The 27,550-nt window shown below is 42.0% G+C and overlaps 1 protein-coding gene across 8 annotated transcripts in view; it reads right to left on the bottom strand.

The window, feature by feature from the left end:
- The window catches only part of utrn (utrophin), a 664,110-nt gene that overhangs the window by 261,156 nt on the left and 375,404 nt on the right, over nucleotides 1-27,550 (bottom strand). For all 8 annotated transcript variants that reach the window (XM_041182782.1, XM_041182783.1, XM_041182789.1 and 5 more), the window contains one exon: nucleotides 242-414. In XM_041182782.1, the coding sequence (XP_041038716.1) occupies nucleotides 242-414 (173 nt within the window). The remainder of the gene's footprint in view (nucleotides 1-241; nucleotides 415-27,550) is intronic.

The following is a 27,550-nucleotide window of genomic DNA, read 5'->3' as shown; positions in this document are numbered from 1 at the left end:
TTCCTCATTACGACTTCAAAATTCAAATTCCTTAACTTCCATCCATCCCTGCATATTAGCTTACTCCTAAAATCTTCAGACTTTTAAAGTTAACATTGCCCTTACCTAATCATTACTCCCTGTTTTATCTTACCTTGGTTATTAGTTTTTGACACTGGTATTCTGCACTGTGGTCCTAGGCCCTTGCCTAGGCTTCTCAATGAAAAGCAATCATTAAAACACCTTGCCATGGTCTACTGACCTGATATTGACAGATTTTGTCTTCAGGTCACTCCATCGTTGGTTCATATCATCAAGTCGATGCTGGAGCAAGGCAGCCTCCTCTGAATTTCCCAAAACCTTCACCATCTTGTGTCTGTTGCCATCAATACTCTTAAAGATGTCATTGTGAGCATCAATCTCAGCCTGGATATCCTGAGGAAAGCAAAGGCAATATAGTTAGGATCCAGATTCGCCAGGGATATCTCTTCTAGACCTGTAGCTGCATATTTTTATTACCTGAACAATCTGTTTGAGAGCTATGTTTGTGGTTGAACATACAACAGAAGCCTTACAGAAAATCTTGGGCCCTATTTCAAATGTTACAAAAGATATATTTTTGCCACCACTGATGTTTACTTTATACTTTTGACAAGACACCTGGTGTCTTGTGCTGCAATGCCAAATGAAGCAGTGTTTTGGGATTATCACTCCCAAAACATGCCAGCATAACCAGATGCAGAGTTAAGTTCTCTACCCTTCCCCACTGCAATGAAATTCCCTTGCTGACTTAGTGGCTTATCAAAAATTGGCAAAACAGAGCCAATTTAGGGGCAGTTTTGTTAACAGCACATGTCCAATTAAAACTGCAGTGCACATGACAAACTCATTTCGCACAAGACCAACTATCATAACAGACAAGAGACTTCCATCACATCACACTGGGCTGGACTTCAACCCAAGTCCAAAATGGAAGGACAGGTATCACATGTACCTGAAAGAGATGTTTGTTTCTGAACTAGATTAAGGAAGTAATCAACATCACGTCTTGTCATATTACGATATATGAAGGACAGGAGATCAACTGTGCTGGGACATTGAGATACTAAAAGAAGCAAGTGGGTTTTTGCAAAATTAATTGACTGAGAACAGAGCAATCTGCAAAAGTGACTTAGTTAAAACATTGTGCATGCTTTTGGCCAAAATATTCAAAGCTTACAAATTTTATCGAGTAGCTATGGACCTTCTGAGCTCTGACTTATCCCTGCATTTCTGAATCATCTATCAGCTCAGTGTGCAGACAAATTAATTCCATCTCATTTTGAACTATGGATCATGTATATGTATACCTCCCAAGGATTTGCCAATATTTTCAAGGAGTAAGGCGGGATTACAAATTGTACCCAGATTTAGGAACATTAGACCCTCAAGTTTGAGCTGTCCAGAAACTCAATGTGGTTACTGGAAATTTTGATTCACTGCCTTGGAAAGATCTTTGAAGTACATTTACACAGCAGAAGACCAGACAACATACACTTTCATATATCTTAAGGAAGAATATAGCATCTCATACAGCAACCTCTGGATATTGACATTTAACTGCGCATCTGCACTTGCCTGTACTCGCTACCCTATTAGTACATAAAACAGTGCTAGCTTCCCTGTTATTATTGCTGGCCGTATGATGAATACCATTACACACGATCAAAAAATCCCAGCAAAGCCTCTGTAATAAAGAAGCCACAGCGGTGATGTTTATTAAGGGCTTTTTTTGATTCATTCACGGGATGTGAGCATTGCTGGCTGTCAGCATTTATTTCCCATTCTTAATTGTGCTTGAGAAGGTGGTGGTGAGCTGCCTTCTTGAACTGCTGCAGTCCATGTGATGTAGGTACACCCACAATGCTGTTAGGGAGAGAGTTCCAGGATTTTGAGCTAGCAACAGTGAAGGAACAGCGATACTTTTCCAAGTCAGGATGATGAGTGACTTGGAGGGGAACTTGCAGGTGGTGGTGTTCCCATCTATCTGTTGTCCTTGTCCTTCTAGATGGTAGTGGTCGTGGGTTTGGAAGGGAGGCTTGGTGAGTTCCTGCAGTGCATTTTGTAGATGGTACACACTGCTGCTACTGTGCGTCAGTGGTGGAGGGAGTGAATGTTTGTGGGTGCCAATCAAGCGGGTTGCTTTGTCCTGGATGTCATCAAGTTTCTTGAATGTTGTGGGAGCTACACTCGTCCAGGCAAGTGGAGAGTATCCCATCACACTCCTGACTTAGGCCTTGTAGATGGTGGACAGACCTTGAGTCAGGAGGTGAGTTACTCACTGCAGGATTCCTAGCCTCTGACCTGCTCTTGTAGCCACAGTATTTAAATGGCTGGTCTAGTTCAGATTTTGGTCAATGGTAAGCTCCACAATGTTGTTAGTGGGGTTTGTGATGATAATGCCATTGAATATCAAGGGCAATAGTTAGATTCTCTCTTGTTGGAGATGGTCATTACCTGACGTCTGACACTTGCGTGGCATGAATGTTACTTGTCAGCCCAAGCCTGGATATTGTCCAGGTCTTGCTGCAATTGGACATGGACTTATTCAGTACCTGAGGAACTGTGAATGATGCTGAACATTGTGCAATCATCAGCAAACATCCCCACTTCTGATCTTATGATTGAAGGAAGGTCATTGATGAAACAGCTGGAGATAGTTGGGCCTTGGACACTACCCAGAGGATGTCCTGGAACTGAGATGATTGACTTGTAATAACCACACACATCTTCCTTTTGTGCTAGGTATGAGTCCAACCAGTGGAGAGTTTTTTTTCCCCGATTCCCATTGACTCCAGTTTTGCTAGGGCTCCTTGATGCTACACTCCTTGATACCACAAATGTTGCCTTGATGTCAAGGCAGTCACTCTCTCATCTCTCGAGTTCAGCTCTTTTGTCCATGTTTGAATCAAGGCTGTAGTGAGGTCAGGAATTGAATGGCCCCAGCAGAACCCAAACTGAGCATCAGTGAGCAGGTGATTGCTAAGCAATTGCCACTTGATAGTACTGTTGATGACCCCTTCCATTACTTTACTGATGATGGAGAATAGACTGATGGGGCAGTAATTAGTTGGGTTGGATTTGTCCTACTTCGTGTACAGGACATACCTGGGCAATTTTCCACATTGCTGGGTAGAAGCCAGTGTTGTAGCTGTACGTCAACAGCTTGGCTAGGGGCACGGCAAGTTCTGGGGCACAATCTTCAGTACTATTGCCAGAATATTGTCAGGGCCCATAGCCTTTGCAGTATCCAGTGCCTTCAAACATTTCTTTATATCATGTGAATCAAATTTGCTGAAGACTGGCAACTGTGATGCTGGGGACCTCCAGAGGAGACCGAATGGTATGTGGAGGTAAGGCCACAATCAGATCTGCCATGGCAGCATTGGCGGAGAAGAAAAGAGTTGACGTTTCGAGTCCTCATGACCCTTCAGCAGAACTGGTTGCAGTTTAAAACATCAACTCTTTTCTTCTCAGCCGATGCTGCCAGACCTGAGTTTTTCCAGGTAATTCTGTTTTTGTTTTGGATTTCCAGCATCTGCAGTTTTTTGTTTTTATCAGATCTGCCATGATATTGAATGGCACAGCAGGCTCAAGGGGCTAAAATGGCCTACTCCTAATCCTATTTTTTAATGTTATGCTCTTATTTAGTTTCAGGCAACAGACCAGAAGATAGATATGGAGTTTTGATTGATATATCATTAAAAACCACTGGTTCAATATTTGAAAGTGGTGTAGAAAACAAAATGCTCAAGTGTATAAATAAGAGATCTTATATTTACATCTAAGAAAGCAATGTTAAAGTTGTATCTGGGTTTGTGAAGCTGTATCCTAGATCCTTAAAGCATAGGACACCACTCATCCCACCTTGCCTGTGTTGGCTCTTTGCAAAAGTCATCCAATTTGTCCCACTCTACTGCCCTTTCCTCATAGCGCTGCATGTTTCTCACTTTTATGAAAAACAAATTCCTTTGTGGAAGTCACTATTGGTTCTGCTTCCACTACATCTTCAGGTGCTGCATTGTAGATCTTAATCCGTTGAGTATAAAACAAAAGTCTCCTCTGCACCCACTCCAACACCTTGATGTCCCCTCCAGCTGAGGTCTAACCAGTAATTTATAATAAAATTTGGCGTGATGCCTTTACTTTGTACTCCATGCATCTATTTATAAAGCCAAAGATCCTGTACGTATTTAACAGCTTTATCAACTTGTCTTGCCACCTGCAAAGATTTGTTTATGTGAATCCCCAAGATTCACTGTTCTTGCACACCCACTTAAATTGTTACATTTAGTCGATATTGCTTCTCATCAATTTTACTTCCAAAGGCATCACTTCACACTTGTGTTAAATTTCATCAGCCACTTCCCAGCCCATTTCACTAGTCTATGGCCTTCTGAAATCTATTATTCACCTCCATGTCTACTACATTTGAGTTTCATGTCAGCTGCAAATTTCTAATTTGAAATTATACCCTATATCCCAAGTCCAGGCCATTAATATTTATTATTTATATACTATGGAGAATGTATAGATATTTAAAAGAACAGTGGTGCTAACACCAACCCTTGGGGAACACCGCTGTATCTACATATCTGGATTAATGCAATTCAGCTTCTGTCCCTGTTTTACATGAAAGATGTAGAATTAATGAAGGGAGCCCAAAGGAGGAAATCAAGGTTGATTCTTGCAATTACAGGGTTGATTAGTTGGAGTGATTTTCTATTGTGGGACTCCACCTCTTGTTAAAAGGAAGAATGAGGTGCCCTGATGGAGGTATTCAACATTATCACAAATATAAAAGATTTGGAATTAGAAAACATATTTTAAGAAACTTAAACATATTAATACAGTTTTAGCCAGTGAGAATATTGGTATGGGAAATCATGGCAGGAACTAAAATTAGTCTGGACAAATTCCCAACAGCGCAGGTTCGATTCCCATTCCGGCTGAGTTAAACTTGGGACCTGTCTCCCCATGCTGCCCCTGAAAGTGGATGGCAATGGCAAATCACCACTGAAAATAAACTGCCAAGGAAACGATTCAGGATCGAGCATCAGCAGGTGATGAACAAAGACCTGCCTACAGGAAGCATACGTACAAAAGTGGGTGCACGGGGCTATTAGTTCCAGAATCAAAAAAGGAAGCCAATGGGGGAATTGGAAGGGAAGGATAACTCTAGCTAAAGCAATGGTCTGCTCCTATCAAAAAACATTGCTGTGTTAAGAAGCTGCTGTGTCAGTTTGAGTTATCAATCTTTATACAACTAGCTCTCAGCCTGTTTGCTATTATGTAGCATGGACTGGACTCTGCCTGGATATTCAGAGATGCATGTAATCTACTGCTTTGCTCTGCACCATGTTTAGCATGATTAGGACACACTGTGATCACTGTATGAAATTTAATGTAACCAGTTGCTTTATACAATTGTTGAACTCTGCCTCAAGCAATCAAAACCTTTCTCCAGCTCAGCCTGCACCTTGTACTTTAAGGAAACAAGCCGTGCACAAGAGCTCTCTGGCTTTATCAGCTGATATTCATGATGTGTAACGGCTTACTGCTGTCCCATGTTCATGCATCCATTTATTAACCATGTATAAAAGCAACATAATTACTTCTTGTATCCTAATACAATCCCACTTCAACACAATATGAAATTCACTATCAATCTACTTTAGGATACTGATTCTACTAGAAGCTCAATTCAGCACCCATCTCTCTTACCCTGAAACCACTGTAAAAGCCATTAAATAAATCCTCTTTAACAAAATCCCCTTTTTAAAAAGATAAGACTTTATTCTGGTATTTCCTTAATTGCTGCTGTGGAGATGACCAAGTTCAGGAAATGAAAAGTCAGTTCAATCGCTCCAGGTACCTGACAGGAAACGGATGCTCACGTTGGCAACACCCACTCTCCAGTCCAATTGCATTACACTGAGGAACTCTTGTCAACCTATACTCTCTGGATTTCTTTTAGCAAACTGACAGTGGCAGGTCAGTAAAAGTAATTACAAGCTCCCAGGGGTAAAATCCAAACACTAAATAATTTATTAGCATTTTGCCATTCACTGCTTAAGTCCCAGAATATTGACAAAACTCCTATAAAGTGTGGCCCCTGCTGTTAGCAGCTGGCAATTATAACCAGAACAGGTTTCCTCTGTGCTACTCTTGCAGTGCTCCACCATCTCAGTGGCAAATCCTACTGTTTTTTTTTTAAAAACACAATGACAAATGCAGTGCAATATTAAATTCCACACAAGTATTCAATCAATGCGTCTATGGTTAGTGAATAACTCCCCTCCTCTGCCTTTCCCCTTGATTAGAAGTTGTCGAAGTTTGTGGGGTTTATTGCACATAGCCTATTTAAACCACTTAAATTCATTTTTGTGTATTCACTGCAGAACCATTAAAAGCTAAGAGCTTCCTAACGTAAGTAAAGAATGAAGCTTCGAGCACTCCATTTCAGGGGTGTGCTTTCTCTAATTTTTGCAGACATCCCTGGTAATGAATTAAAACATAAATAAACCAGTCCCACAATCTCTTCCCTAAATACATTCTTAAGTTTTTCAACATTAGAACGCACATTGTAGTTGTCACTAAACTTAACATAAATATACTTTGATTTTTATCCCCTGTGATAAAGTTCATAAAGTTCGATTGTGTGTGACGTTAACACAGTTGCTAACCCATTTGAAAATAAAGTGATCAACAATGAATTAAAATAGTCCACAAAGGGAACTCGTGTGGTGGAATTACTAATAGTGGTGCACTAACAGAAATTAAACCTGGTAAATGATTTAAAAATTAACTAAATGTCAGGCCATAAGATAAAATCATTTTTTCTTACTATACCTGTTCAATTTTTCTTAGCAACTCCTGCAAGCTGAAGTTCAGGCCAATCATCGTTATGTCTCACCTTGACACATCCTACATCTTTCTGAAAAAGGTTGTCTCATTACTGCTGTTTGTGCTGCAGTTCTACATCTGCAAGCAGAAGGTTCACCTCCTGCTTTAGCCTGTCCTAAATTTTCTCATACACACTAAATCCATCTGATTGTGGTTTACATTTTAGCAGCTTCACACATCCATCAATTCAAAAGAACTCGCCCAAAGATACCTAGATCCAGGATGGTGAGTAATCTTCTGCAGTTTTTAGCCAACTTCCATAGTGCTTTCATCCTCTCAGGCAGTTTTCACTCTAAAGTTTATTCTAAGGCTTCACTGGTTCCCGTTTCTTACGATGGTCCAGATGTTGTTCCTTTAAAACATTTGCTCATGGGTCCCGTCTCAATCAAACAGTTGGCTGCAACTGTTGACAGCTTGAGAGTCAAAGATAATTGACCAATGGTCACATGGGAAATTCTGTAAAGGACTTTCTGTGCAAAGGTAACAAAGGCAATCCTCAAACGGAGTCTATTGTAAACATATATCCAAGCGATTACATTGAATGGGACTTCAGTCCACAGGGTTAAGAGGACAATAACAAGATACTGGACCAGAGCCACTAATCCACAAATAGACACGTGTTGATATATCAACAGTTTGATTTTTCCCAAGGCCCTCGGATTTTTTTCGCTAGCAAAGGGGAAGCTGTGGGTTCAGAGAACTGTGCCCATTAGTCCCGCTGTGCTTGCCCTCTCTCAATACAGATTATTACGCTGTCTACTCTAGCACAGGACCTTCAGCTTTTGTTTAACGCTGCTCCAATAGTCTGTGGTAATCTTCTATTTCCAGATGATGTTTATTATTTTAATCAGCATCCTGCAGCCTCCCTGCTCTCTGGAACCAGATACACTCCCACTTCCTGAGGCCTCATTTTTGGCAGGACTTCAGTCCTGGAGAAAAGAGCAAAGAGCCAGACTCTGATTTAGTAATGAGAAAACACACACAAAAAGCACATTGCAAAATATCCTTGCTGTTGATTTTTATTCTCAAACCCTTTCTGTTGGAAAGCAGAGATGAATTTTCAGGTAATCAAAGATCTTGTTTACTTAAGCAATGATATTCTTCAGCAGGACACAGTTGAAAAGATATTCTTGTTATTTATGATTAGCTAACTCTGCTAGCTTTTTATTCAGTTTTTCTTATAGATACATTCATCTATATTCATGCATTTACTGGCACACAGGGTTCATAACGACATTTAGCTGCAGATTGCAGCTAAGGATATATTTCAAGCTATGGAATTAAGATGCAGACAAAAATTAGAGAATTCAGTGTCATGCAAAGCAGCTCTGGCACCTAATTGAAGTGATTGAACTTTAACCCCTAGAAAAATAAAGGTTCAGGCCAGTCTAAAGGCAAATGATTTTAAGGAGGCTCTAAATTTACTGAAATTGTCATCGCCAAGTAGCTCACATTATGAATTAAGATTACTGGTAGATATAAATTTATATACAGCAAGGAATAATAGCAAATACGGAGGCGATAGCATAGTGTTGTCGTTGCTGGACTGCGAATCCAGAGAATTACCCTAGGGTAATGCTCTGGGGACCGGGGTTCGAATCCCACCATGGCAGATGGTGGAATTTGAATTCAATAAAAATCTGGAATTAAAAGTCTGATGATGACCATGAAACCATTGTCAATTGTTGTAAAAACCCATCTGGTTCACTAATGTCCCTTTAGGGAAGGGAATCTGCTATCCTGGTCTGGCCTACATGTGACTCCAGATCCACAGCAATGTGGTTGACTCAAATACCCTATGAAATGGTCTAGCAAGACACTCAGCTGTATCAAACGGCTACAAAGTCTCAAAAAGGAATGAAACCAGACGGACCACCCAGCATCGAACCTAGGCACCGGAACTGACGAAGGCAAACTCAGCCCTGTCGACCCCAACCAATTACTGCCCCATCAGTCTATTCTCCATCATCAGTAAAGTAATGGAAGGGGTCATCAACAGTGCCATCAAGCAGCACTTGTTTAACAATAACTTGCTCACTGATGCCCAGTTTGGGTTCTGCCAGGGCCACATAGCTCCTGACCTCATTACAGCCTTGGTTCAAACATGGACAAAAGAGCTGAACTCCCAAGGTGAGGTGAGAGTGGCTGCCCTTGACAACAAGGCTGCATTTGACCAAGTGTGGCATCAAGGAGCCTTAGCCAAACTGGAGTCAATGGGAATCAGGGGGCAAACTCTCCACTGGTTGGTGTCATACCTAGCACAAAGGAAGATGGTTGTGGTGGTTGGAGGTCAGTCATCTGAGTTCCAGGACATCACTGCAGGAGTTCCTCAGGGTAGTGTCCTAGGCCCAACCATCTTCAGCTGCTTCATCAATGATCTTCCTTCCATCATAAGGTCAGAAGTGGAGGTGTTCACTGATGATTGCACAATGTTCAGCCCCATTCGCAAATCCTCAGATACTGGAGCAGTTCATGTCTAAATGCAGCAAGATCTGGACAATATCCAGGCTTGGGCTGACAAGTGGCAAGTAACATGTGCACCACACAAGTGTCAGACAATGATCATCTCCAACAAAAGAGAAGCTAACCATCATCCCATGAAGTTCAATGGCATTACCATCACTGAATCCCCCACTATCAACATCCTGGGGGTTATCACTGACCAGAAAGTGAACTGGACTAGCCATATAAATACTGTGGCTACAGGGGAGGTACCAGAGGACTGGAGAGATGCAAACATAGTTCCATTGTTTAAAAAGGATCAAAGGAAATGCCAAACAACTATAGGCCAGTTAGTCTTACATCAGTGGTGCGCAAATTAGTAGAATCAATCCTGAGAAATAGGATTAACTGTCATGTGGGAAGGCATAGTCTAGTCAGGGATGGTCAGCATGGATTTGTTAAAGGAAGGTCTTGCCTCACAAATTTGATTGATTTCTTTGAGGAAGTGACAAGAAGGGTTGATGAAGGTAGTGTAGTGGATGTTGTGTACATGGATTTTAGCAAGGCATTTGACAAGGTCCCACATGGCAAATTGGTCAGGAAAGTAAAAGCCCATGGGATTCAGGGTAATGTGGCAAACTGGATAAAAGGTTGGCTTTGTAACAGGAAACAAAGGGTAATGGTCAATGGATGCCCTTGCAAAAGGAAAGTTGTCTCAAGTGGTGTTCCACAGGGCTCAGTGTTGGGACCCTTGTTGTTTGTGTTATATATCAACAATTTGGACATGAACATGGGCATGAATGGGAAATTTGCAGATGACACAAAGATTGGCCGGGTGGTGGATAGTGTAGAGGATAGCCATAATCTCTAAAACAATATGGGTCGGTGGAGTGGGCAGTAAAGTGGCAGATGGATTTTAACACAGAGAAGTGTGAAGTCATACATTTAGGGGGCTCAAATAGTTACAGGGATTACAAAATAAATGGGAATATACTAAGAGGGGTAGATGAAGTGAGAGATCTTGGCGTACAAGTAAACAGGTCCCTGAAGGCAGCAGTTCAAGTAGACAAGGTTGTAAAGAAGGCATATGGAATGCTGTCCTTCATTGGCAGAGGTATAGAATATAAAAGTAAGGATATAATGTTGGAATTGTATAAAACACTGGTGAGGGCACAACTGGAGTATTGTGTGCAGTTCTAGTCACCACATTACAGGAAGGATGTAATAGCTCTGGAGAGAGTGCAGAGGAGGTTTACAAGAATGTTGCCAGGGTTAGAAAAGATTAGCTACAAAGAGAGATTGGATAGGTTGGGGTTATTTACCTTAGAACAAAGAAGGCTGAGAGATGACTTGATTGAGGTGTCCAAAATTATGAGGGGAATACATAGAGTGGACAGGATAAAATTGTTTCCCTTGATGGAGAATTCTAGAACCAGGGGAAATAGATTCAAGATTAAGTGGCAGAAGGTGTAGGGGAGACATGAGGAAGAACTTTTCTACACAGAGGGTAGTGGGTGTCTGGAATTCGCTGCCCAAGTTGGTGGTAGAGGCAGAAACTTTAAACTCTTTTAAAAAGTACCTGGATCTGCACCTTAAGTGCTGTAAGCTGCAGGGCTATGGGCCGGGTGCAGGAAGGTGGGATTAGAAAGGGCACCTGGGTGTCCTCGGGCTGGCATGGACAAGATGGGCCAAATGGCCTCCTTCTGTGCTGTAACTCTTCTATGGTTCTAAGAGCAGGTCAGAGGCTAGGAATCCTGCAACGAGTAACTCACCTCCTGACTCCCCAAAGCCTGTCCACCGTCTACAATGCACAAGTCAGACGTTTGATGGAATACTCCCCACTTGCCTGGATGAGTGCAGCTCCCACAACACTCAAGAAGCTTGACATCATCTAGGACAAAGCAGCCCGCTTGATAGGCATCACATCCAAAAACATTCACTCCCTCCACCACTGACGCACAGTAGCAACAATGTGTACCATCTACAGGAATTCACCAAGGCTCCTTAAGCAGCACCTTCCAAACCCACTACCGTCTAGAAGGACAAGGGCAGCAGATAGATGGGAATACCACCACCTGGAAGCTCTCCTTCAAGTCGCTCACCATCCTGACTTGAAAATATTCTGTCGTTCCTTCACTGTCACTGGGTCAAAATCCTGGAACTCCCCTTCTAACAGCACTGTGGGTGTACCTGCACCGCATGACCTGCAGCAGTTCAAGGCGGCAGCTCGCCAACACCTTCTCAAGGGCAACGAGGGATGAGCAATAAATGCTGGCCCAGCCGGAAAAGCCCACATCCCATGAATTAATTTTAAAAAATGTTTAAGCACCCTCTAACTGTATCTTAAACATGTCACAACGCACTGAGAAACAATTCATACCCATGCCATTTAATTGTTTTTACTAATACTGAATCTGGGCTCTGCTATTGTTAAATCCCCTGTTTCTATGAAAATATTCGTACAAAACGCTTTTCTTTGAATTGCTATACGAGCTCAGGGCTGGAGAGGAGTTTGCAGTTGGACGGGGAGGATCCAGTTGTCGTGGTCCGTGTAGGTACCAATGACATAAGCAGGACAACGAAACAGGTTCTGCATAATCAGTATGAAGAGCTAGGCACCAAATTAAGCAGAACCTCAAAAGTGATAATATCTGGATTACCACCTGAGCGGCAAATTGGCATAGGGCAAATAGGATTGGGAAATTAATGTGTGGCTCAAAGACTGGTGTGGGAGAAGTGGCTTCTGCACTGGCATCAGTACTGGAGAACGTGGGGGCTGTAACATTGGGATGGTATACAAATGAACCATGCAGTGTTCTAGTGAGCCGCATAACTAGGGAAGTAGAGAGGTTTTTAAACTAAACAAGGAGGGGTGAGGGATCAAGCTTAGGTAGATATAAAAAACAAGCTAGCAATACCTGTAAATCAGGAGATGGAAGGGAGAGAGGAACCTAGTGAAATTACAATCACTAGGGAAGCGGTACTGAGCAAATTGATGGAGCTGCAGGCTGACAAATCTTCGTGTCCTGATGGATTTCATCCTAGGGTCTTAAGTGGTGGCTAATGAGGTAGTAGAGATAAGTTGATATTAACTTTCCAAAATTCCCTAGATTCTGGAAAGGTTCCATCAGACTGAAAAGTAGCAAATATAAGCCCTCTATTCAAGAAGGGAGGGCAGCTGAAAACAGGGCAATATAGGCCAGTTAGCTTGAAGTCTGTCATGGGGAAGGTGTTAGAATCAACCATTAAGGGGGTTATGGCTGGGTACTTTGAAAAGCTCAAGGTAATCAGGAAAAGTCAGTATGGTTTCATGAAAGGGGAATCAGGTTTAACCGATTTATTGCAGCTCTTTGAAGGGGAAACATGTGCTGTGGATAAAGGGGAGCCTGTAGATATCCTGTACTTGGATTTCCAGAAGTCATTTGATAAGGTGCCACATCAAAGGTTATTGTGGAAAATAAAAGCTCATTCTCTGTAGAGCTTTTCCTGGATTTCAAGATGGCATCGCTAGGTCATGCGGTGCAGGTACACCCACAGTGCTGTTAAAAGGGGAGTTCCAGGATTTTGACCCAGTGACAGTGAAGGAACGACAAAATATTTTCAAGTCAGGATAGTGAGCGACTTGAAGGGGAGCTTCCAGGTGGTGGTGTTCCCATCTACCTGCTGCCCTTGTCCTTCTAGACGGTAGCGGGTTTGGAAGGTGCTGCTGATTTATCGCACTTGCCAGTTTTGGCAGGCTCTGCAAAATAGCGACGGTGTGCCTCGAGGATTTTATTTTAAAAAAACAATGCCTGCATGGATCGGCTGCCTGACTTCTTTCGTTCAGTGGTTTACTTTACCTGGCAATGAAGCAGTCGAATTCTAGCTTTTGCGTGTTCTTTTTTCTGAGCTGGACAGCTCCTGAGATGTTTAATTAATTTCTCTCTCTTTTTTTCCTGTTGATGAGCTCAGAGGCCACGTGCTGAAGTTCTGACTCAGAGATTGGGTTTTCAGCAACGGGTTTCTTTCAAACAGCACATTTGACACTCAGTTAGTTGAAATACTTACTGCAGCCTGGAATTTTAAAACCTTTAGTTCACCCTTGCAGGTTCTGTTGACTCTGCACTCTGAATCTGGACTTCCAAATGACATTCAATGGAACCTTTTGCTGTAGTAAGGAATTTTAAATCACTGCCTTCAGCTTTCACGCCTTTTCTCTGTGGTGTGGTGATTTTTTCCTCTGCATCCTCTACTTCTTTTGGGAGCTTCTTTCAAGTCTCAAAGCTTTGTTGAAGTTTTTCTTAGTCTTTCAGCATTTTGCTTTATTTCAGCATTTCAACGAAGTTGTGGGTTTTGATCCCTTTCTGCCACCATGTTGGGAGGGTGTTGGTTACAGAACAGTGTCTCTTAAAGACTAGTATTCATAGTCTTCCGTAGGTTAACTGTAGGTCTTTATTAACAAGTAGAACTATCTATACGTATATAGTAAAGGGTACAGGCTTGGAAGTATCTCCATGCCTAGGTCTTAACCAGTCTCTGCTCAACACTACAAACTCCGGGGTCTGTGTCTGGGTCATATGTGGGTACTGTATTCAGTCTCCATTAACCCTTTGTGTCAGACCCTTATACTACGGGGGCCTGTGCCAAAATTTGGAGAGCTGACTCACAGACTGGTCGAGCAATAGCCTGACACAGGCATGATTCTGTGAGTATGACTTTCCGACAATGTTCCAGACACCACCATCACCATTCCTGCGTACATCCTGTACTATCGACAAGACAGCCCAACCAGAGGTGGCAACACAGTGGTATACAGTCAGAGGGAGTTGCCCTGGAAATACTCAACATTGACTTCAGACGTAATGAAATCTCATGACATCAGGTAAAACATCACAAGGAAATATCCAACTGATTACCACCTAACATCCCCCTATCCCACAACCACCATCTGCAATCTTATGGCCTGCCATACACCCGACTCTACCATTACCATCAAGCCAGGGAATCAACCCTGGTTCAATGAGGAGTGCAGGAGGGCATGCCAGGAGCAGCACCAGGCATACCTAAAAATGAGTTGTTAACCTGGTGAAGCTGCAACACAGGACTACTTGAAAGCCAAAGCAGAAGCAGCATACGACAGACAGGGCTAAGCAATCCCACAACCAACAGTTCACATCTAAGCTCTGCAGTCTTGCCACATCAAGTGGAGAATGATAGTGGACAATTAAAAAACTAACTGGAGAAGGAGGTTCCACAAATATCCCCATCCTCAATGATGGAGGAGCCCAGCACATCAGTGCAAAAGACAATGCTGAAGCATTTGCAACTATCTCCAGCCATAAGTGCCAAATCAATGATCCATCTCAGCCTCCTCCTCAGGTCCCCCAGCATCACAGATGCCAGTCTTCAGCCAATTTGATTCACTCCATTTGATATCAAGGAACAGCTGAAGGTGCTGGATACTTAAGGGGAGGCGGTGGCATAATGGTATTGTCACTGACTAGTATTCCACAGACCCAGCGTAATGCTCTGGGGACCTGGGTTCAAATCCCAACATGGCAGGTGGTGAAATTTGAATTCAATAAAAATCTGGAATTAAAAGTCTGATGATGACCATGAAACCGTTGCACAACCACTGCTGATTAGAGAAGGAAGTGCTCCAGAACTTGCCACACCCCTAGCCAAGCTGTTCCAGTACAGCTACAACACTGACATCTAACTAGCAATGTGGAAAATTGCCCAGGTATGTCCTATACACAAAAAGCAGGACAAGTCCAACCTGGACAATTACCACCACATCGGTCTACTCCCGATCATCAATAAAGTGATAGAAGGGGTCATCAACAATGCCATCAAGCGGCACTTGCCTAACAATAACCTGCTCACTGATGCTCAGTTTGGGTTCTGCCAGGGCCAGGGAGATCTTGACCTCATTAAAGCCTTGGTTCAAACATGGCCAAGAGAGCTGAACTCCTGAGGTGGGGTGAGAGTGACTGCCCTTGACATCAAGGCCGCATTTGACCTAGTGCGGTGTCAAGGAGACCTAGCAAAATTGGAATCGGGGGGGGAAGCTCTCCACTAGTTGAAGTCATATCTAGCACAAAGGAAGATGGTTGAAGTTGCTGGAGGTCAGTCACCTCAGTTCCAGGACATCACTGCAGGAGTTCAAGGTGTAGTCCTAGGCCCAACCATCTTCAGTTGCTTCATTAATAACCTCCCTTTCATCATAAAGTCAGAAGTGGAGATGTTCGCTGATGATTGCACAATGTTCAGCATCATTCGCGACTCCTCAGATATTGAAGCAATCTATGTCCAAATGCAGCAAAACCTGAACAATATCCAGGCTTGGGGTGACAAGTAACGTTCAAGCCATATAAATGCCAGGCTATGACCATCTCCAACAAGAGAGAATCTAACCATCTCACCTTACCATCCAATAATATTATCATTGCTGAATCCCCACTATCAACATTCTGGGGGTTACCGTTGACCAGAAACTGAACTGGGCTAGCCATATAAATACTGTGGCTACAAGAGCAGATCAGAGGCTAGGAATCCTGTGGCAAGTATCTCACCCCCTGACTCCCAAAGCCTGTCCACCATCTACAAGGCACAAGTCAGAAGTGTGATGGCATACTCTCCACTTGCCTGGATGAGTGCAGCTCCAACACTCAAGAAGCTTGACACCATCCATGAAAAAGCAGCCCACTTGATTGGCACCCCATCCACCAACATTCATTCCCTCCACGACTGACCCATAGTGGCATCTACAAGATGTCCTGCAGGAACTCACCAAATCTCCTTAGACAGCACCTTCAAAACACATGACTGCTACCAACTAGAAGGACAAGGGCAGCAGACACGTGGGAACACCACCACCTGGAAGTTCTCCTCCAAGTCACTCACCATCCTGACTTGGAAATATATCAGCTGTTCTTTCACTGTCACTGGGTCAAAATCCTGGAACTCCTCCCTAACAGCACTTTTGGGTGTTCCTACACCACATGGACTGCAGCAGTTCAAGAAGGTAGCTCACCACCACCTTCTCAAGCGCAATTAGGGATGGGCAATAAATGCTGGCCTAGCCAGCGACACCCACATCCCATGAACGAATAAAAAACCAAAAACATAAATGTGATCTGACAGTGTTGGTGTAGGTGGAACTGTATTGCAATGTGAAAAGAAACAACCGGTAATTGAAATTAAATCAACACTTCGCATTTTATTTAACAAAATAATTCTGCATGAATAGTTTGAACCACAATTGTAACATTTCAAAAACCATAAAATTACTTGTCTTCAGCATCTGACGCAAATCCGATTCAATGAATTTATTGTGAGTCACTCTGGCTAAGACATCATCGTAAGAATCCACTCTGGATCAGATGCGGTGTTTTTGATTTCATAATCATCCCTCCACATCAAATCATCTTCCCCTCCATCCATTGAATTGGATCATTCAATTTTTGAATGATCTGATGACAGTGTTTTAACAACATCTCATGATTTGATGACAAAACCACAAAACATCAACCATGACAGCACGCATATTTCCACTTTTTTCTCCATCAATCACACGTCTACTCCATTTAGTAGGAACACAATCCTTGAAAGGCCTGTTGGGGCACACATCCAAAGGTTGAACTATGGATGTTAGAATCCCCTGATATATCTGCAATGTGGGTGTTAGTTCTTCGCATCTGTCTCCTGATCTCATCGGTTATGAGTTCTGAACACGTCCTACACTAATAAACTGCGTACTTTGCATAAGCCATCAGGACTCCTATTCCACACATTATCGACAACTTCACTCCATCCTCATTCACCCAACTATCGTCATAGACATGCACAAAATCACCTGCAGGGAACTTGATTTTCAGCATGGTTTTACATTTGAAAATTACCATAATTTTGTTCCATCGGCCATGCACATTAATACCATTGTGAATCATGACTTCTCACGTGCTGTGGTTTTCACTAGAATGGTTTTCAAATCTTTGCAATCTACAATTCGATTGCTTATTTGACAAGTTAGCAAACGTGACAACTTATAGCTTGCAACCATCTTTGTATTCTTTTCACATTTCTGTTCATCAGTCGCCGTGCACGGTCTCTGCTCTATGTAGTCATGCCTTCAACTCCCACATATCATCTTGACAACATAGCCTGCCTCACCTGCTTGATCCCTGTGCTGACTTATTAGGCGAATACCCTAAAAATGTATTTCTGAGCTGAGAAAATGAGGCTGACTCCTAGTGCAAAGGTTGCCCGAAACATGCCTTTATTCATTCAAATAATGCGGGAGGAGGGGGGGCGGGTTGTTGACTTATACACCGAGTATAAGCCTAAACATGCATTTTAGCACCATAGAAGGGGTTATTTTAAAAGCCAGGTTGGTTTATACGCTGCAATCTACGTACTCAGAAGGGAGTTCAAGGCTGCAGCGAGGTCTCTGTATTCGCACTAAATTAAAAACTTGCTAGGTTTCAATTCTCTTTCATTATGTATGAAAAGTTGCTTATCTTTTCGCTCCCGTCTCCTTTCCACCTCTAGAGTCCCAGATCAGTTACAATAGGAACAGAGGACTTAGGAGCAAGCAATTCGGCCCTTCGAGCCTGCTCCACTGTTAAATAAGATCGTAGATGATCTGGTTGTAGTCTCAATTCCACTTTGTCTGACCCTGGACTCCCATGACCATCAAAAAATCTAACTTTGCCTTGAATAAATTAAATGACCCAACCTCCACTGCTCTCTGGGGAAAAAAATTCCACATACTAATGACCCACAGAGAAAAAAAAATCTCATTTCAATCATAAAATTATTCTTAAATTGTGTCCCCTAGTTCTAGCCTCTCCCACAAGTGGAAACATCCTCCTGGTTTCTACTCTATCAAGTCATCTCGGGATCTTATATATTTCAAGATCAGCTCTCATTTTTCTAAATTCCAATGGGTATAGGCCCAACTTGTTCAATCTTCCTTCCTAAAATAAGCCTTCATCCCAGGAACAAGTCGAGTGAACCTTCTCTGAACTGCTTCTAACACAACTATATCTTTTGTAATATAAAGGAACAAAAACTGTACACAGTTTTCCAGATGTGGTCTCACTAATGCCCTGTACAGCTGCAGTAAAACTCCCCTACTTTTATATTCCATTGTCCTTACAATAAACACCAACATTCCATTTGCCTTCCTAATCACCTGCTGTACCTGCATACTAACTTTTTGGGATTCATGTACCAGGGCACCCAGATCTTTCTGTACCTCAGAGTTCTACAATCTCTCTCCATTTAAATAGTGTACTGCTTTTCTATTCTTCCTGCGAAAGTGGACAAGTTCACATTTTCCCACATTATGCTCCATCTGTCAAATTTTTGCCCACTCATTTAACCTGTCCACATCCCTTCGCAGACTCGCTATATCCTCGACAACTTACTTTCCCACGTATCTTTGTGTCATTGGAAAATTTAGCTTTCAACAAATCTGCCATACATTTGGTCCCTTCATCCAAGTCATTGATGTAGAATGTAAATAGTTGAGACCCCAGCACTGATCCCAACGGCACTCCATTGGTTACAGCTGCCAACCCAAAAAAGACCCATTTATCGTTACTCTCTGCTTGTTAGCTAACCAATCCTTTATCCATGTTAATATGTTATCCCTTACACCATGGTCCCTTATCGTGTAGTAACGTTTGATGTGGCACCTTATCAAATGCCACAGGTTAACCACGATCTCACTGAATTGCCGAACAGCCTCTAAGGACTAAATGGCCTACTCACATTCCTATGGTGTGGGGATCAAAGTAAACTATGAATGAATGGACTCCAGGCCATTAATGGTCGTCATTTTTAATCTGGCAGTATGATTTCTAACCAAAACAAAAACAGAAACAGAAATACCTGGAAAAACTCAGCAGGTCTGGCAGCATCGGTAGAGAAGAGCACTGTTGACGTTTCAAGTCCTCATGACCCTTCAATCTCCGCCGATGCTGCCAGACCTGCTGAGTTTTTTCAGGTATTTCTGTTTCTGTTTTTGTTTTGGATTTCCAGCATCTGCAGTTTTTTGCTTTGATTTCTAACCACTTGTGTTAGTTCTTGGCTGAGTCACTGAAATGCAAAGGGAAGTTACAGAATGTATGCAGATGGCTTAAGAGCATGATGAGTGTTTATGAAAGTAAAAACATCTCATAGTTGTGTCCTCTACATTTGTCAGTTCTAAAAAACACATTCGAGTCCAATCCCCAAGATGAATTGTGTTTACTTAAACGGGCTTTGGTGAGAATCGTTAACACAGGAACTCCAGTACCCAGCCGCAGACAACGAAACCGGTCTGTACCATGCAGTCAATTCCAGGCAAGAATCAATTTCGAAAGTACAGCCATGCAAGACAAAACAGTCTTTTGCTTTTCCTCTAGTGCCAAGGAATGTTCCTGTTAAAATTTTATCATTGTGCATAGCCAATATTTTCAATGTGGGCTACATTTAAACTTTTATGCATAGCCACAGGCAGTGTTTAATAGGGAACAAGGCCTGCACAGTACATTCCAAGCTGCTGCATGACTAAGCATGTGCACAGTTTAATGGGATCGTTGATGCCAAGATTAGCACCTATAAAAAGGCCCCTTAATACAAAAGACATTCTCAAATGCAGTTGATAAAACAGCAGTGATGTACATTCCACATTGATGAGAAGAAATCTTCCATGGTCCAAGGAAAGGGAGGAAACAGAAAGAGACTTGCATTTATACAGTATATTACTGGCTTGACTTGTCAAAGACATTTCATAACTAATAAATGACTTCTGATGTAGTCACTATTACTTAGGCTAACTTGGTCAGCAAGGTCCCACAACACTGAATTAAATGACAGACTAGTTTAAGCTGTTTTTGTAATGTTGGTTGAGGGAACACTGTCGGCCAGGCCATGGCAAGAATTCAGTACTCTTGAAATAGTGCTTCAGGGTCTTTCATAGTCATACATTATTGGTTTAACATCTCATCCAAAGATGGCACCCCCAGCAATGCAGCGTTCCCTCAATACTGCACTGGAGTATCATTAAGCATATGGACTCAAATTCTAGAGCGTGCTTAAAACATAGGGCACAGCATTGATATGTTATTTTGTTTCTGTTTATCTGACATGCTGAAGAGCAGTGTTTATGAACATTTAAGCAGCTATATTCCAAAATTAAAATCACAAATACAACTAATTAAATGTTCAACTAATATTTGTCATTCATATAAAAATGTAAAAAATTTTACAAAATAATTATTTTTGTGAATCAAATCTCTTCCTAACACTTCCCAGAATACAATTTGAAATGGAGAATACGAACAACTTCAATATCCTAGCATGTAAATGATATGTTTGTTTTGAAGGTCTCTTGTTCAGAGACATGTAAACATGTAGAGATTTACAACTCTGTAGACATCACTGCACCACCATTCCGGCAATCTCCAAGAACCTTGAAAAGCCCGATTTCACAAATGAAGGTTTCAATCCTGACCCTGACTCCTTTGGTTCAATATACACAAATGTCACTAGAGACTCCTGCTTTTTAAGAATTCTGAACACTCAATCCACTGGTTAGACCAGAGCATACATCTGAAACAAACACTGCGCAGATAGGATAACAGTGACAGTAAGTGACTCCTCCTGCACAAAAGCTGCTTTTGCATTGTGCAAAACTTGTACTTGGACTCACATAGCTGCTGGAGATGATGTTTAACACATCTCCCTGACAGCCAGTCTTAGTGCAGTGCGAGCACTTTTACATTTGGCTTGCAGCCAGCTGCATGATGCCTGTCCTTCAAGAACCAGCTCATTAGCTTAATTCTGTAATTGCAGAAAACTTGAGAAATGTAGTCGCAGGGAATTGGTTCATGAACTCTGGTCTCACATAATTTGAACATAACAGCCACGAGTGTAAATGCTTCTACAGTGTGCTCTTTAAACCCTTCCCTGGCAGCTAAAACAAAGAGCTTTTTAAAAAAGTAATAAGGAAAACAATTTAGATGAATAGCGTATAGGTTACATATACTTTTAAAACTTAACCCCTGTTCTAAAGAAAAGCAAATTTTACATAAATCACACAGTATGACCACTACAATAAATTGACACCACTTCTTCCTGCTGATTACTTAGGCATGAATATATGACAAGGTAATTCAATATCCAGTGTCGTGCATGGGTAACTGTGATATTACAGATTTTATAAAAAAGCTAATCTTGCTTTTAAAATGGACACAAGAAGCCTTAAAGATGGCTGCCAAAAATCACCTGGCCTTTTCCACTGTAATGTGGTCAAGCTTCCAGTAAACTCCAAATGGATTGCAGGTAAACATATCCAGACATGTGAAGACATTTGAAATTAAACAGAAACTCATCATGATTTCCCGAAAGGTGCGAATAGCTCCTTCCTATCTAAATCTGGGAGAATGGGAACCATTGAAGTTGATGACTGAGACCTTTAAAAGGTTAATTATTTCAGCTAAAAAGACAAGAGACTATGCCCTCCAGACTAACTCAATACCTAATATGGAAGGTAAAAGCAAAAACTGCGGATGCTGGAAATCCAAAACAAAAATAAAAATACCTGGAAAAAGTCAGCAGGTCTGGCAGCATCTGCAGAGAGGAACACAGTTAACGTTCGAGTCCAATATGGAAGCATGATTGGACAGTTTAGGATAGCAGCCATTTTAACTTTTGGAAGTATATAAAGTCTGGCTGTGAACAGCCATTTTGTGTGCAGAACCCATCTTGAACATCATGAAAGATACCTTGAAACAGGAACTGCTTCTCAACAGGGAGACACCAAGGAAAGTTACTAGAAACTGCTGTCGGACTGCTTTATAAATCAGGCTACCCAGAGCCACCGCCTGCAGTACCATAAAAGTGAAAGCAGGAGCCTTCACTCACTCCCAGGACCTGTTCTGCGCAAGTCCACTTGCAAAGGCAAACGTCAACTCTTCAACTGTAGCAGCCATCGCAGCTGCTAAACTGAACTCCAAGTTTCAACCCCTTCACTTCAGAAAGAAGGAATTCAAGCAACAGGCCCACAACAATATTGCAGAGAGTGATCTGAAATCTCATCTTTAAGTATCTCTTTATCTGCATTTTAATCTTTGTATTTGTATTTTAGTTCATAACTATCATATTTTTCTTAAGTGACCTCCAGCAATAGTTTTATAATAAACTAAGCTTTATCTTGTTTTAGACCAAAGCTTGCCTGATGGGTTATTTTTTTAAATTGAACCACTCACTACCTTGTGTTTTTCCCCAGAATTACTGAACGTTAAACCCCTTAGAACCCATCTCTTTATATATATATTACACTTATGTAAATTCAACTTTAAATTATACATTGTCATAACAAACTCTTAGCTTTCAGGCCATTTTAAGGGAACACCTTTTACGTGGTTATGACATTTGGTCGCTAGGCAACGTCTGGACCTTTTTTTTACTCTTTCACAGGATATAGGATAGCCAGTTAGGCGATCATTTATTGCCCAACCTTAATTGCCCTTGAGAAGGTGGTGGTGAGCTGCCTTCTTGAACCTCTGCAGTCCATGTGGTGCAGGTACATCCAAAGTGGTGTTCGGGAGGGAGTTCCAGGATGCTGACCCAGCGACAGTGAAGGAACAGAAAAAAATTTCCAAGTCCAGAGAGCCTAGGAGTACCAGGCAGGTAGTGCAGGGGTCCCCTGAGTCTGAGTCTATCTTTTCTACTTCCCATTATTAGGACACAGCCGATGGTAAAGGCTGAGTTGTTCAAATCCCAGAGGAAAGCTTGAAACAACTGTCATAACCCATTTTTGAAATTTGTAATTTCAAGATGCAGGCTTTGAATTCAGTAGGAATAAGACCACCAAGTCTTGTGGTTTTTATATAAAACTAAATTAAACATTTGTTAATTTAACAACAAATTAAACACATACACATGGCTACAAATTATTATAATAACTTTTTAACAAATCCCCAAATTCATCACCCCCAGGTATATTTCCTCTAAGGCAACAATAACCCATAGACTTTAAATAGACACCAGGCAAAGCACATTTGACCTTATGAATTCAAAATGAGGTTCCTTTGCAAGTTGGTTGGAGGCGTACAGGCTGGTTAGGTCTTAAAAGCCGCTACCTTACACACACAAACTCTTTTCTTTATATACCTGGCCTTCCCTTTGAATGTAAATTTTCCACTGCATCACTAGGGCTTTTGAATTTCAGCTTTTCTAACAATAAAACCCCTTACATAGCACCAATTTTATTAGTAAGCTGAAAAAATAAACAAGCACTTTGTTTGCTTCTCCTAGCTAGGTGCAAGATTTTACCCACAGTCTTGAATGGTTTATTCAACAAATGCAAATGAACATTTTATCTTACTGTTCACCCATTTAACATTTCAAAACTACTATACATCAAAGCATGCAGAGTAACTGGTTTTAATCCAATTAAGACACATACAGAGACACACTCCCACTAGAATTCTATTTTAAAAAATAATTTCCAATAACATTATACACATTAATATCCCTTCATGACACCATTATCAGATTTGGTTTCTCCTATCAGAATTCCTTCTCAGGTTCCCATCCCCGTGACGAAACCTCCCCATCAGCACTAATAAATCTCTACACAGGGATATTAGCCCTGGTCCAGCTGAGGAGTAGTCCATCCTCCTTGTACGCGTCCCATCTGCTCCAGAACTGGTCCCAATGCCCCAGAAATCTAAAGTCCTCCCTCCTACACCATTTCTCCAGCCACGTGTTCATCTGTTCAATCCTCTTATTTCTATACACACCAACACATGGCACTGGGAGTGATCCTGAGATTGCTGCCTTAGAGATCCTGCTTTTCAACCTCCCTCCTCACTCCCTAAAAATCTGCTTTCAGGACCAGCTTTCCATTTTGGATACTGTTGAGGGCGATGCTTCCTCAGAGAAGTGTAGCAAGAGTCAAGTTTGTGGTACCACGGATGGCTTAGCTGCAGAGGTGAAGAGGAAGGGGAGTGGAAGAGCAATAGTGACAGGAGATTCAATAGTTAAGGAAACAAACAGGCATTTCTGCAGCTGTAGACGTGACTCCAGGATGGTATGTCGCCTCCCTGTGTCAGGGTTAAGGATGTCACAGACTTTACAGGACATTCTTTTGGGGGAGGGTGAAGAGCCAGAGGTAGTGGTCCACATTGGTACCAATGACAGAGGGTAGAAAGAAGGATGATTCATAAACACTAGTTATTCGTAACTTTATTAGGTCAGGCACAACTGAGGCCCGTGTTAGAAATGAAAAATACAGAACTTAGAGATTTTAATTAAAAGGGTTTTATACCTCAAAACCTCAAATTACAAACAGGCCCAGCTGCAACTAAATCACTTTGGTGGTTACAGAAGAAATGTCATGAACAATGCAGACCATGCGACATTGCCTTGATAGGCCTCATCAAGACCTTTGACCTCGTCAGTAGAGACAGACACTCTAATCTACTGTGGAAAATAGGCTACCTGCCTGGACTCCTGGACAATTTCTTCTTTCCATGAGAACATGCATTTCATCAGTTACAATTGAGCATCATCGGAGGCTTTCAAGATAAAGCAGCATTCCTTCATAAAGCAGCATCCTGGCACCAACTCTCTTTGGCATATTTTTCCCCATGCTGCTGTTGTATGCTTTTGGTGACTCAAATGAGGATGTCTACCTGTATGCCAGAGCTGACAGCAAGCTGTTCGACTTGGAAAGATTGCATGCCAAGTCCAAAGGGTGCAATGTTCTGGTTCGTGAGTTATTATTTGCTGATGATCCCGTGCTGGAATCCCATACTAAAGTTCACTTACAACAGCTTATAGATCAGTTCTCCCATGTCTGCAAGGAGCATGGACTGATAATCAGCAGCAGGAAGACCAAAGTTATGGGCCAAGATATAGAGACTAATTTCCATCAATACTGAAAACCTCATTCTGGAGGTCGTCACCAGTATGCAGGGGTCCCCAGCATGTTTGCTCTTGAGTCAGCAGCGATACTGTTGGCTGGGTCATGTGAACCGAATAGATGACAGCCACATCCCCATAGGCATGCTGTATGGCGAGTTTGCTATTTGACCAAGACCAATAGGTCATCCACATCTGCAATACAAAGGCGCCTGCAAGTAAAACTTCAAGTTGACCGGGATCAGAGTCGATGCATGGGAAGTCCTCAATGCAGCGGGGTGGTGTCAGGTCTGGGGGAGCAGGGGTGGTGGTGGCAGGGGGAGTTGTGTTGGGGAGTGGGGGTGGAGAAGAGAGCCCTGGGGGGGGGGGGTCAGGAAGGTGGGGAGTCCCATGACAGGGGAGTAGTCAGGGGTGTGAGGGGGTCCCCTGGGCCTGTACAATAGTTACGCAGAAGTTAAAAGTGGCTTTAATCCTGGGTAACTATTGATGTAACCCAGTCAGAACCATCCAAAGTTTGTGATTTAAATCACATTTGCAGATGGTTCCCAGTGCAGGGCAATTGCCCAGGGGATGTTTGCACTCTGGGCAATTGCCATGCAAATCTTAACTGGGAAATTTCCAAGGGGATTCCCAAGGGTATCTTTAGGGTACACCCAAGTATGATATCCTGGAGCTCAGAAGTTACAGCCCAATTAATTATTTTAATTTTCTTTGCTGACTTTAAATTGAATTTTGTTCTTCCTTTACTGTACATCATTTTTTTACTGGAGCAGCAGCCCGGTAACCGGTGGTGGCGTAGTGGTATTGTCACTGACTAGTATTCCAGAAACCCAGGGTAATGCTCTGGGAACCCGGATTTAAATCCCACCACGGCAGATGGTGAAATTCAAATTAAGGGTCTGATGCTGACCATGAAACCATTGCCAATTGTCATAAAAACACATCTGGTTCACTAATGTGCTTTATGGAAGGAAATCTGCTCTACTTACCTGGTCTGGCCTACATGTGACTCCAGACCCACAGCAATGTGGTTGACACTCAAATGCCTTCTGAACAAGGACAATTAGAGATGTGCAATTAATGCTGGCCTAGCCAGTGACGGCCACATCCCATGAACGAATAAAAAAAAAACAGTCCAGGATAAACGTTTCATTGATTTTTTCTCTCCCTTTACCGTCAGGAGTCCCAGTGTTTCTCCACCTCCTATCTAACCTATCACTCTTTAAGGATAGTCTCTTAAATAAAGCAAAAAACTTAAAGCAAAAGATGAACTTAGCAATGTGACAAATCATGCTGACGCGAAGCAGAAGCCATATCAAACAAAATATTCAATCAACTTACACCTCCTGGGATTTCTACATCAGTAAGTCTTGTTACAATTGCTGGCAGATTGTTTACCTTCTCTTGGTGCTAATTAGCCACCCCTTCCCTCATGTACTGCGTTAACAAGCGAGATCAGAAAGTGAAATTATATTCTATTTGAGAGACATATTTCTGAAATACAGTAGATTCAATTGTAAAGAGAAAGATAAATCAGATAAAATAGCTATAGATAATGAGGCATGCATACAAGAGATCTGTATGGACAGCTGCCACCAACATGAATGGTAGATAGATTGTATTACAACTCAATTTAAACTAGCTCCTCCACATTGTACCTTTGGTGGCAGGAAGATAAGAGCAAAACTATACAGGTCAACAAGGTCACAGTACTAGAATTGATATATTTCTTTTTTTTTTATACAGCATTTACTAAATTCTCATCCAGTATATGAATCTCTGAAAAGAAAGGCCAGTAAAGACCACCAGCCCAACTGCGCTTGTCAATCTAATGTGCAGCATAGCCTCACAGGCATCGACTCCCTGGTAATGCCACCTCCTGAGAGTAGCAAATGAAACCTGAAGCCAAGTTAGGAAAATTTCCAAGAAAGTCCTCTCTGACTTGTTATAGCAAATCAAATAATCTCCAGAAGGTTGAATTGGCACATCACCTCCTAAATTAAACAAACTGCTTTCCCTCTATAAATGGACATACATTTATCTCCAAAAAACTTGTCAACTTCCCATTTTAAAGAATTGCGGTGGTTCCATAATCACAAACACCACTTGGGTTTGTTCTGAACTTTGAAAACAAATACTTGCTGGTAAAAGATGGGAGGGTTTGGGTGAAGGGAGACTTTGAAATCAAAAGAAAAAGGTGGAGATATCGGAATAGTATAGTGATGTGGGTAAAGGCAAGCAGAATGGGACAGGAAGGGAGGGCTTTACAAAAATTGTACAT

This window comes from Carcharodon carcharias, chromosome 2 (assembly GCF_017639515.1).
Source record: "Carcharodon carcharias isolate sCarCar2 chromosome 2, sCarCar2.pri, whole genome shotgun sequence".
Classification (NCBI taxonomy): domain Eukaryota; kingdom Metazoa; phylum Chordata; class Chondrichthyes; order Lamniformes; family Lamnidae; genus Carcharodon; species Carcharodon carcharias.
This window is presented reverse-complemented; position numbering and strand designations above follow the sequence as displayed.